This window comes from Nannospalax galili, unplaced genomic scaffold, assembly GCF_000622305.1.
Source record: "Nannospalax galili isolate Female #2095 unplaced genomic scaffold, S.galili_v1.0 scaffold1448, whole genome shotgun sequence".
Taxonomy (NCBI): Eukaryota; Metazoa; Chordata; class Mammalia; order Rodentia; family Spalacidae; genus Nannospalax; species Nannospalax galili.
The window spans coordinates 186,959-200,128 of NW_008358646.1; the positions used below are offsets into that span (position 1 = coordinate 186,959).

Sequence of the window (13,170 nt, forward strand, 5' to 3'; positions counted from 1 at the left end):
CTATTGGTATTTGGTGGGGATATGTTATTTTGGTTTTTCATGTTATTATTTTTTCTTTATGACTTTGACATGTCAATTTCCTTCATAGTTTCTGATTCTTGTGTGAGACTCAAGCCTTCAAGTTTAGGTCTGCTTCTTTTTGTAAACTCTGTGTGTCTTTGTGGTTTACTTTTTGGGCATGAAAAGCTGGTTCGTCTAAGCTTCTGGTTCTCTCTTTGATTTTTATTGGAGTGGCCAGATCGCTTTTGTCTTCAGGAGTTCCCACAGAGGCCCAAGTCAGATGAGGATCAGATGCTCTCATGCTTTCTCCTAAGGTCTGGATCCCTCCAGGAAAGATTTTGGCCTCAGAAATTTGGGGGTTGGACTGGCCTGGGAGCCTGGCCCAGGAAAGATACTGGTCTAGGGCAGCAGCTGGTGGCCATGCCACCCAGAAATGCAAAGGGAGATGGGGGCGGGAAGAGGCCCCCAAGGACTCCTGGGGTCTGCACTGAGAAACTGGGTTGGTCTAGATGCAAAGGATCAGAAAGAGGAAAGGTCAGCCCCAGCGTCCAGGAAAGAGGCTGGTGGGTTGTGCAGCCCAGGGAAGCAGACGGAAGTGAGTGCGTGACCAGGCCCCGAGGGCTCCTAGGGACCCCAGAAGGAACGGGGTTGGTCTGGATGCAAAGGATCAGGAAGCAGTAGTCATTCCCCCGGTGTCTGGGGCGCCAAATCAAGAAATGGGACAGGTCCCACGCTAGGAGAAGAGATGGGTGGGGGAGGTGGGAGGGTGATTGAGGCTGGGGAAGTCAAGGCGTGGAGGGCTCAATGGACTTACCCAGGAGAGAGGCCTGTGGGAGGCCTGCATGTCGTGCAGGCCCTGGGAAGCAGAGGGAGGTTAGATTATCATTATTTTTAATCCAAAGTTTCCTCTTTTTGATAGGCAGAGAATGAGAAATGACATCTGGTTTGATTGCTTTCTGACCAGGTTAGGCTTAAATGGCAGTTAGACCCTTGAACTCTGAAGGTAACAATGTTCCCTGGGCTTAGGACCCAGTATCATCACCTTTCACAATCTACGTTTGTATTTCTGGTGTGTAGTCTATGTATGTAATGAATTTCTTACCACTTCAGGGTTTGTATATAAAGATAGAAACTGGCCATGAATAGGTATGCAGACATGTTTGAGAAATGGTAATGTTTTTAAAATTATCATTAATCCTTTTTTTGACTCTTAAGTTTTACTCTAGTTTGTCCTCAAAACAGTACATTTAAGTTGTAATACATTGAATATTTTCCCCAAATAACACTTGACCACAAGACAAAAATGGTCATGTACTATTGGTAATTCTGGACTATTATCAATTCTGGTTTAATCTGAGTGATAACCTGAAGGAAGCCTTCTAAAGATCTAAGCCTTTAGGGTGAAAATTCTTAGGGAAGGTTTGATTTGGGAATAGAGAGGGTAGATGCTTGTACTTGAGCATTTTCTTGAGTTTCTGTGCTTGAATTATTTATTTATTTACTTATTTTGTCTTTTTGAGGCAGGGTCTTCCTGTAGCCCCAGCTGGCCTGGAGCTCACTATGTAGACCATGCTGACTTCAAATTCCCAGAGATCCACCTGCCTCTGCCTCCCAAGTGCTAGAATTAAAGGCACACCCAACTCTGTGCTTGAATTTTTAGTACCAGTTTTTAAGGAGTTGAAGACTGGGCTGCTTCTCCTTCTGTCCGTCCCTATACACATACCACTACCACACCCCCACCCCCTCACCTTTTCCTTTCTTTTTATGGTTTTCTTTCCATGTTTTTTCAAGACGAGGTCTCACACTAGCCCAGGCTGATGTGGAACTCATGTAGCCCAAGCTGGCCTCAAACTGGACACACTTTCGAGGAAAAGACAAGTCCTTTTTGGGGGGGAAGGGGCATGACTTTCACTCTCAGTTCACAGTCAACTCTGAGCTGCTGCAGGAATTTGTCTTCAGGATTTGATGTTGGAATTGACCACTTAAAGCAGTAGGTGCCAAACAGCAAAGTGGTAACTATAAGTCTGGTGATTAGTTTAGAAAGGAGTAATCTCAGGCAGGACCTCAAATGTGAGATGCACCTGGAGTATGCACCATCGCCTGTGGGACAAGGCAGGTAGCTGGAAGGAGGGAAATGTAAAGTTTCATGCAAAGTTTAAGAGTGTGTCAGTATAAGGGGAGTATCATTACAGGGGAGGCCTCTGGACACTGCCTGAGACAGAGTGGCTTAAGCAGTCAGCCCTGTGTTTGTGGTATAAGCCCTTAATGGTAGAGACAGGGAGATTGATTCAAGTAACAAATGTTCTTGCTTCTATCATGTTTTATAAAGATTGATGGACAGCCTGCTCTCTTAATCTGCAGGTTCTACATTGAACCAACCACAGATGGAAAATATTGGGCCAGGCATGGCAGCCCATGCCTTTAATTCCAGCACTCTGGGAGACAGAGGCAGGCAGAGCTATGTGAATTTGAGGACAGCCTAGTGTACACATTTTGAGTTCCAGGCCTACCAGGGTTAGATAATGAAACCCTGTCTATAAATAAATAAATACTAAAGTTTGTGGGCTAGGGATGTGGCTCTATGGCAGAATGCTATGACGCTCTGAATTTTATTCCCAGCACTCGGGGGGGGGGGGGGGAATAAAATATGTGTTCTAGGACAGAACAAAAGTCCCCAACTTATACCTGGGAAGGCACAGAGACAGTCTGATCTGCCAGGAAGGAAACCTAATGTCATCCACAGGACCAGACTTCTGTACCACACCAGGAACATAGAAACGAAGCAGAGCCAGGTAAACATTTCAGATAGTACCTCCACATCTGAGGATCCTGTCTATGAACTGGCAAAAGTCTTGAGCAGCTCTTAGAACACCTGTCTTTCCATCTAAGGACAGCACCTTCACTGCCAAATGACAACTTATAACTTGGCTCTTTGTTGTTACCATTTGTAAACTCTAGTGAGTGTTTCAAATAATCTAGGTCCAGAAATTCTTGCTGCTGTTTTAAAATTTCATGAATTGATGTGGAATGACTGACTTTGAAATAACCTTGGTGGTCATAGATGCTAATGTAGGCAATTCCCAGACTGCATATCACAGCACAAGACTTGGAATTTCTGAGTCTGACATGTTGGTCCCCTACTCCTCAGCTGATCCAGGGAATGCATTTCTAGCAGGAGCTTGCAAAGCATGAAAAAGTAGTGGTTAGGACCACAGGAGAGGCAGCATGACTTTAGTGTGGCCAAATCCATTTCCAGGTGTCAGACCAAGCCCAGCCAGGAAGTGCAGGCAGAGTAGCAGGCTCTAACCACCATACCAGCATACCCTGGGCCCTTCTCTCCTCCTGCCACAGTTGTCACCAAGACAAGCTTACCACTCTGTGCCTCAGCACCTCCCCCCTTCTGCCACTGTCTGCCTTTCCCTTGGCAGCTTTTATATCCTTTCCACATAGACATCTTGGGGAGTTGGTTGATTTGATTGGGTTTTCTCTCTCTCTCTCTCACTCTCGCTCTCTTGCTACTTATTTTTTTATTTTTTTTTTTATTTTTTGAGATAGGGCCTTACTCTGCTGCCCAGGCTGGCCTCAAACTCCTGAGCCCAAGTGAACCTTGTGCCTCCTGAGGAGCTCCACATGGTTCTTGAGCACCTCTTTCTTACTCTACACATTGTATACACTGCAGAGCTCCTCTATAATGTAGTTTCTGCTCTGACCTTAGACTTCTTTTCTCCAAAGATTCCTGGTTTTGTTCACTGGAAAATGAAATTAGAAGCCAACGTATGGAGCTGGGCATGGTGGCACAAATCTGTAATCTCAGCACTTGGGAACAGGGGACAAGAGGATCAGAAATTCAGAGCCATCCTTGGCTACATATCCAGTTCAAAATCAACCTGGACCTTAAAAGAATCAACTGGGTGTGGCGGCACATGCCTTTAAGCTCAGCAGAGGCAGGCAGAGGTGGAGGCCAGCCTGGTCTACATAGTGTGTTCCAAGCTAGCTGGGCTACAGGGATACCCTGTCTCAGAGAGGAGGGGGGAAAGAAGGTGGGGGGGATGAATCAGAAACCAGCCTAAGGGTGCTGGTGTGCTCATTACTATTGGGATATGGTGACTTGGCTAAGAATTAGACAAGTGTACTAATTTGTGCACATGTCTTATTTCAGGAAGTTCCTTGTGTTCATATTATGAAGTGCATGAGGTTATCTATAACTTCTCTGTCCAGCTGAGTCCTGGTTCCAGTATCCTTAGATCAGGTAATGGTCAGCCTCATGGCCATGTGTAAAGGCTTCAGATTGTCAGCACACACCCTTTAGGAACCCACTTGGCCCCTCAGGTGCCGTCAGAGAAATGCAGATTTTGTGAGAGTTCATTGAAATTCCATCTCACCCCAGTCAAAATGGCTGTCATTGAGAAAATAAGTAACACATGCTGGTGAGGATGTGTGGGAGAAAAACCCTTATACACTACTGGTGAGACGGTATACTCGTGCAGCTACTGTATAAACCAGTAATTATGTAAACCAGTATAAGATTTCTCAAAAAAACAAAAACAAACAAACAAAAAACCTGAAAATAGAGCTGAGTATTTAAACACTACTGAGTACTTACCCAGACTCTTAAATCAGCATACCAGAGACATAAATCCCTGTTTCTCCAGCACTAGCCACAATAGTCAAGAAACCAGCCTAGATGCCTATTAGTAGATGTATGTGGAAAATGTGAGGCATACACAGTAGAATTTTTTTCAGCTGTAAAGAATATGATTGTGACATTTGCAGGAAAATGGGTAGAACAGAAAGTAGTCATTAAACTAAGCTAGGCTCAGACAAGTATTGCATGATCTCTCTCACCTGTAGAATGCATCTAGCCATAACATGAAAGCAGAGGGGCACCATTGGCAGAGAGGGCGGGATGGTAATGGGCGGATATGAGCAAAGTACAGTGATAAATACGTATTAAATGTCATAATGAAACTTACGTGCTAACAAAAAAATTAAAAAAGATGGAACATCCTTGGTGTCTATCAGGGTTGTTTGCAGGCTGTGGGAGATAATTTATGAGACAAAGCTGCCTGAGTGGTCTGTTTTAAGTTCTGCCAGTTTCCACGAGCCTTTAGAACCCAGAGGGTCCTGCCTCTGGACATGAGGCTGTCAAGGCAGGGTGACTTAACTGGCCACTAGCTCAACAACTACAAGCTCTAGAAACCTTGCCCGCTCCACAGAGGCCATACCAGTACCTTGGGCACTCACTAATGCCTCTATGACTGTTGCCTGTTGGATTTGTAACTCAAGCCTTGATGGTAGCTCCAGAATTCATCTTGGAATTTAACAATATTGTGAAAAGGGAGCTAGGAAAATAGCTGATGTGAAGTCTGTGTCACTGTCCTGTGGCTGCCATAACAAATGACAGAGTGCTGTAGAACAGCAGTGAGGAATTCTCCCAGACCCCAAGTCCAGAAAGCCAGAGTGAGCTGTTGGGAGGGCTCTTCCTCCAGGGGCTCCGGGAAGAATCTATGCTAGTCTCTTCCAGGAGGACCCAGTCTCCTATCCGCCTCGTCTTCACATGGGCATGGTTTCTGTTCCCATCCCTCTCTGCCTCTCTTAGGAGGATCCTTGTGATAACATTTAGAACTGACCAGACAATTGAGTGTCATTTCCTTAACTTTTTCCAAATAGGGTAACACACACAGGTTCTGGGTATTAACACCTACCTTTGCTTAAACATGACTTTTGGTTTCAAACCTACAGTGCGTTTTATGAGTTACCCTTGGTGTTTTGTTTTGTTTTCAGTGCTAGGGAACTTATAGAAGGAAGAAGAGTTTAGTTGTATAGACCTATTTGAATAACTCGTGGCTGGTGACTCAAAAGAACAGTGTTAAAGAAATAATACAAAAACCATAAAGCGGGATTATATTAATAATTTTTTGGTTTTTAAAATATCTTTTTAATGTATATGGGTATGTTGCCTGTATATGGGTGAGTGCACCTGTGTCATGTAGAGCCTTCAGAGGTCAGAAGAGGGCATCAGATTCCCCTGGAACTGGAGTTACAGATGGTTGTTAACCTCTGTGTCGGTGCTGGCAATCAAACTTAAGTCCTCTGCAAGAGCAGTCAGTGCTCTTAACCACTGAGTCATCTCTCCAGCCCGTTATTTGGTTTTCAAGGCAGGGTCTACCTGTGTAGCCCATGCTGTCTTCAAACCCATGGCAATCCTCCTGCCTTAGCATTCAAAGTGCTGGAACTATAACTGTATGCCACCATGCTTTGTTGAAGTGAGGATTTCATGACTATTGGAGACCACTTTCTATATTCAATGCAAATGCCATTATTGGCCTAGTTATTAATGTTAGAAAGAGAAGCTGTCCTGGCTTTTTAAATCCATCTGCCCAGAAAGATGCATCTTCCATGCAGGTGGCACACTATGCAATTCAGCACTCTGGTCTCATTGTACAGATCTGTATACTACTAAGCAGTCACCTGGGGAGGGAGAAGCAAGCTACTCCATGAGGACTTTCTCTTTAAATAATCTAAAGGATTCTCATTTCATATGCTGAAATTGTACCCCTGATAAGAAATGTGTTTGTTCCACAGAGGCCCTAGAATTTGAAGCTTTTTACTCTTCTGATTTTTCCCCTTCCTCCATGCCCTTCCAATCAGATATGTTCATCTTTTTTTTCCCCCCACAGAATTTCATTTATTAACTCTTAGTATACATATGTAGGACACCTCTTTGTGTTGTTTATTTTGTATTCTGCGGTCTTAGCCATCCTGTTACACAAAGTGCATCATGATTTCACAGAATAAACATAAAAGACCGACTAGCAAGAAGGCTCAGTGGGTAAAGGTGCTTGCTTCTAAGCCAGAGTTCAATCCCTGGGACCCACATGGAACTGACTCTCAAAAAATGTCCTTTAACCTCCTCACATGTGTCGTGGCATTTGTGCACTCATACAGATAAATAAAAGTAGAAGTAGTAAACTTTGGAGGGTCTTTCCTTGGCAGGAAATATTGAGGCCCTAGCCTGCCTCCCCCCCCTTCTCTTTCTCTTTTTCTCTTTCTCTCCCTCAGCAGTTAAGACCACTGGCTACTCTTGCAGGGGACCAGGCTTGGTTCCTGGCACCCATGTAGCAGCTAACAACTGTCTGTAACTCCAGTTCCTGGGGAATCTGTCATCCTCTTCTGACCTCTGCAGGCATTGCATGGTATGGGTGTACTTACATACATGCAGGCAATACAGTCATACACATAAAATTAAAAATAGTAGAATACTTTTTTTAAAAAAAAAACCCTAAGAGACCACCACAGTGGAGAGAGCCCCATCTCACCCTTTCCAGCCTTACCCTCACCTTCATAGGTGTCTACCAATCCAAATTTCATGACATTCGGTTACCTTGCCTGCCTTTGTTATGTGATGGTAGCATGCTATATGTACTTATTTGTGTAGCTTTTTTTTCTCAGTGTTCTGTATGTTGAAATTCATTCATGATATAGAGGATAGGGTCACCTGTACCCACCATTTCATGGTGGCCAAGCAGAGGGGGGTGCTCAATATTTCCTGCCAAGGGAGACCCTCAGTGACCTAACTTCCTCTTACTAGGCCCCAAACCCTTAAAATTCAACTCTTTCCTAATAGTATAATAGGCTAGGAACCAAGCCTTCAGCATGTAGGGGGGTACTCCAGAAGATCCATACTTAAGAGCAGGAGTTTAGAAGCAAAAAAAAAAAAAAGTCACAGAGAAGGGAAAAAAGCAAAGCTATATACAGGAAAGAGAAAAAAGCACAGTCTGCTGCCAAGAAACACTACTGGAACCTAGCAACTCAATCACAACAAATGCAGTGCAGTTATAAAGTTATACACATGCACAACACCAAGGATGTGCCAGCCCCCAGCACTGCAGACCCACACAGGTGATGGCTCAGCTGGATGCTGGAGAGAAGTTTGTCCAGTCAGTACTGTGCAATCTCTACCTGTCTTCATCAAGTTTTGGTTCATTTGTCATCTGCTCCACCCTTACCCCTAGCCCATGAAGATTTCAGCTGTATCTACATAGGTTGGCCTATGTATTTTTGTAACCTGTGTCTGGCTTCTTCCACATGTGATTACGTGGCAGCTATGTCTTTTTTGTTGTAGGGTAATGAATGACATTGTTTAATCTGTTCATTGACTAGTGGGTATTTGACCTGTTCCTGGATTATCACTAGTATTTTACGTAGTTGTTTTTAGTGTCCATGAATGATCCTTGTTTAAGTCAATTATTACTGTGATGATTATAAAATCATCCTGTGGTTGATTGTGGTTTATCCTTCCCAGTGAAGTTGTTAGATGGAATTTTCTTGTGAAGTAGACTTTAAGAGAAAGCTAGTGTGCATGCTTATGTCTAGTATTCATTTCACTATGGACTTAGGATTCGTTTTTTAAAATTAGCTGTAAATAATTCATTCTACTACTTTTGATGTCCAAATTGTGCCCCACTTGCCCAGCGGGAGTTCCATAATGTTGTCATGGCTCTTCTTTCCACACCTGGCCTGCCATGCTGCAAGCTGGCACATTGTTGGGTAGTGCAGGCCCATAGAATTGTCTACCACTGTCCTCGTATTTGCTGTGCTTGAGTAACTAGGTTTCTGTGGTCTGCTTCTTGACAGTAGACTGATCCTTTTTTTGTTTCTGTGTATTGCTTTGATTCATATCCCTCTTTTCTACAGGTTTTTTTTTTTTTTTTTTTTTTTTTTTTTTAAACTTTTATTTTTTTTTTTTTTTTTTTTTTTTTTGATTGTCGAACCTCCAACTCTTCCCCAGGTTAAGGGTGGCTTGGTATGAGTTGCTGGCTGGAATGGAAGGGATTGTTAGGACTTGGTAGGGGAATGCGGTGGGCATTATAGTAGCTCTTCTCATATTGAACTGGTTTTGAGCTAACTGAACTAAGTAACTTTGGGGAAAATTGGAAGAATAGTGTGATGTCTTTAGTGTCAAAAGAGCAAGAAGAATTTCCTTTTCTTCTTCCCGCTGCTGTCATGATTGTGGATCGTTTGACTGGGACTCCTGTTCCCCTTGAGAACTCCTGTTGCATTCCATACCACTCATTAATTCTTCCTCTGAATTTCAGGCAAAGTCCTGTGTCTGCCATGTCTGTGGCATCCACCTGAACCGGCTCCACTCTTGCCTCTACTGTGTCTTCTTTGGCTGTTTCACAAAGAAACACATCCACGACCATGCAAAATCCAAGCGGCACAACCTGGGTAAGTTTCCCTCTTGAAGCCGGAAGAGTCTTTGCCCCAGTTTGCACTTACTCTTCCATGAAGTGCTGTACCCTCCTTGTGAAACTGAGCTCAGGTGGGTGGTGCCATTTGCTGTAAGTTTTTTCAGCTGGTGTTACATTGTGTCACATGATGTGTATTCATTGTTTGCAGTAATGCAGGTCCATGAAAAACTAGCTCAGTATTATCTGACCCTGAGTGTACCAATGCTTTATAGCTCAGACTCACCCTATTTTTAGGGGTCACGTGAAATTAATTTTTACTCTTTATTTTCTGACTGTGGTTATTAAATATTTCTCCTACACAATACTGCTTTGTAAGTTAGATGTTTGAGTTTTTAGGGTGTCCTTCAGCAAGTCAGTTTGATGGGCTCTTAAGCCAGAGTGCATGTTGGGCCTAGCAATTCTAGTAAGGTATTTTTAAACCTTTCCTCCTAAAATTTGTAATGTGCTCTCTGGAAATTGTTGAATTAACAGTACGACACAAGTTTGTGAAGTTGCTTGTGAGTCTGGTACCTTCATGCTCCATGTAATCAGCACACAGAGGAAAGGGTGGAAACGCCGGTTTAATGGAGATTCACAGGCAGTGCGTCATTTTAAAGAAGTGAGATGATTTCTGTTAACTATGGAGGCTGTTGACATGTTTTCTGAAGTAGCTATCATTATGTAAAGAAAACATTAATTTCTTAGGTGACATGATGCTAGTTCATATTAAGTGTGAAAGATCAGAGTATGAAAGTTCACAAAACAATCCATTCTTTACTTTTGTGTGGTGTTTTTTAAGTATATATATATATATATATATATATATAATTTTTTATATACACATATACACCACACACACTCATTTATCCCTAATGGACATGTCTCATTTGCAGCTAGTAATAGCAGCTGTTTGCAAGAAGGTGCTTGGGGTTGAGGGCTCAGGTTGTCACAGTGAGTTAACTGGCCTTTTGGAGAGGAGAGCTAATAGCATTACAGGACTCCTGTGAGCTGTAAACCCAAGGAAAAAGACTTAGTGATGTCTTATTTATTTACTTATTTTTTGCAGTATTGGGGGTTGGACCGAGGGTCTCATGTGCTAAGCAGATGTGGTTCCATTCAGTTACACCCTGAGCTCTAGTGATGATTTTTATATTGAGTGATGAAATGAAAATGCTCATCAGAATAGTGTGTAGGTGTGATAGATCCTGTGGTATCTACTTAATATAGATTCTTGTTGTTGATGACAGAAATATGGTCCTAAGTGGTTTCTTCTCAGACCATCTTAGGACATTAGTCTGTCTGGGCTCTGACTCAGTGTTATTACTTAAAAGAGTAATGGGAAATTGGAAATGTATTTTTTCCTTTTTTTTTTTTTTTGGTCTTTTTGAGACAGGGTCTCCCTGTAACCCCAGCTGTCCTGGAACTCACTATGTAGACCAGGCTGGCCTTGAACTCATGGAGATCCACCTGCCTCTGCCTCACGAGCATTTTATAATTGTAGCTTTTACCGTGTGGTCTTTGATCAGTTGTAAGTTTATTTTTGTATGTGATATTAGGTAATTCCTATTGTGCATATGGATATCCAATGTTTCCAGCACCATTCTCTGGAGACTGCCCTTTTCCCAGGATAATCTTGACACACTTTATGAAAAGTCACTTGACCATATCTACAAGGCTCATTTCTGGACTCCATTCTGTCCACTGATTATATATGGCATATACAGTACCATGTTCTTTTTGTTACTGTTACTTTATATTAAATTTGTTGTTGTTGCTATTGTTTTGATGCAGAGTCTCTGGTATCCCAGGCTGGTTTCAAACTTGTTATGTAGCCAAGGATGTCCTTGAACTCCTGATGCCTCCATGTCCCAAGTGTTAGCATCACAGGCGTGTGCCACCATGCCAAGCTATTGCTTTGTTTTTGAGACAGAGTCTTGCCATGTAGCCCAGAATGGCCTCCAACTCAAGAACCTCCTACCTCAGCTTTCAGAGTACTGGGATTACAGGTACCACATTTGGATTGATTCTTAGTTAATGTAAGCATTTACAGCCATCAGTTTCCTTTTTAGCACTGTTTACGTTGTCACTTCCCACCCTCCTTCCCAAATCTCTTCATTTTCATTTCTCTTAAAGTATTTTCTAATTTTCCTGAGATTTCTTTTTTTTTCCCCCGCCCCCCCCCCCCCAGAAATTTCTTCTTTGGGTCATTGGAGAATGTTTCTACACATTTGTAAAATTTCCAGGTTTTTTTCTGTTATTTCTAGATTCGTTCCTATTCCATTATGATGGGGTGGGGGGGGGATTCTTTAATTATTTCAGTGGTATACCTGCTGTAGAAAGAGTGGCAGTTCTTCAGAAAGCTACACCTGGAGCTTATCCTATGATCCAGCAATTCCAATTCTAGTGAGATAACCCCAATTTTTGAAATAGCAATTAGAGCAGATACTTTTATATTAGTTTTCTGGGCTATGAAGTTGAAGGTTTTCTGAATACAAACTATTCCCTACTGTCCCTGGAGAAAGAGTGGCAAATAGCCCAGACAACAAGAGAAACAGCAAATAGCTGTTGCCTTCCTTGTGATAACGTGAGGAATTCTGGATGTAGCAAAGCTTCATTCCCCAGTAAGGTGGCTTGGGAACCCTTGGGAACCTAAAATAATATGTGAATATTCACTCTCTTCTTGCACAGATGAAGCAGAGTGTTAGTCATTTACAAGGCACTTATGAACCTCCCATTCTCACTTAACCCTCAAGGATGCTTCCAGAACTGCACATGTGTTCCGTTACCCTGGATGAACCATTATGATAGGAGCTCCTCTGGGTCTGAGGCACTGACTAGAGTAGGAAGAAGGTACAGGCATCTAGTGTCTGGAACGCTTGGTTCCCATGTTCAGCTGCCTAAAGCATTACTTTTCCATGCTAAATTGAATTTTATATTTCTTCCCTACTTTGTGTCTGCAGCTATTGACCTGGTATATGGAGGTATATACTGCTTTTTGTGTCAGGACTACATCTACGACAAAGACATAGAAATTATTGCCAAAGAGGAGCAGCGCAAGGCTTGGAAGATGCAAGGTGGGTTCTGCCTAAATTACTCTACCAGCTTGTATCTTAGTGTTACTATGTGAGCTCCTGTCCATAGCTGTTCTTGAGTTCTGAGGCTCACTACTCACTTCATTCTAAGAAAAAAATTGGGGAGACAAAAACTAGCAAAGGAAACTGGTTTTATTGTAGGTTGGCCAAATAGGAAATAATAATAAAAAAAGAAAACCTCCTGATTTTCCTGTGGCAGTCATACTACTTATAGAAATGATGGAAAAGAAGCCAGGAAACATGCAGATTTAGCTGATAGATGGGATATTGGTTCTTTCTTGGTGGAGGATGGATGGCTCTTCTACTGCCAGTACTCCACATGTCTCCATCTCACCATGGGAAGTCACCTGTACTGTTATAGCCCCTGGTTCTTACTCATTTCTCAGTCTTGAGGGGTTGGGATGTTGTGCTGTTTATTGCTGGACTTGTATGAAAATGCCTGAAATATTGGGGTCTGGCTCAGTGGTAGAATACTTATTTAGCATGTACAAGGCCTAGGGTTTGATTCCCAGCACTACAAAAAAAGAAAGAAAATTTTAAATATGCCCATGCCTAAAAGACACACCATGAACTACTGCTCTGGGCCACCAAATCAGGGTTTTTCAGAATGGAAACTGTTGCATGCAGATAACAAGAGAAATAAGAATAGCATCAGGTAACCTTGCAAAAGATAATCTCTTGGCTTTTACGGCTTACGGAAGGGCTGGCCCAGTGATTCCAGTCTTGCTGATCTCTGTAGTCCAGCCTCTACTCTATGTACCAGCATGTCATTTTGTTTCTGGGGATTCTCCCTGTTCTGTACAAGTTTTGAAGACATCACTGATTCTCAGTTTCCCCTTATTGTT

At 42.6% G+C, this 13,170-nt stretch overlaps 1 protein-coding gene across 1 annotated transcript in view; it reads left to right on the plus strand.

The window, feature by feature from the left end:
• Window positions 1-13,170, plus strand: part of Usp22 (ubiquitin specific peptidase 22) — a 43,821-nt gene that overhangs the window by 8,931 nt on the left and 21,720 nt on the right. Inside the window, exons 2-3 of the mRNA XM_008821939.3 lie at window positions 9,099-9,231; window positions 12,194-12,307. Coding sequence (XP_008820161.1) covers window positions 9,099-9,231; window positions 12,194-12,307 — 247 coding nt within the window. The remainder of the gene's footprint in view (window positions 1-9,098; window positions 9,232-12,193; window positions 12,308-13,170) is intronic.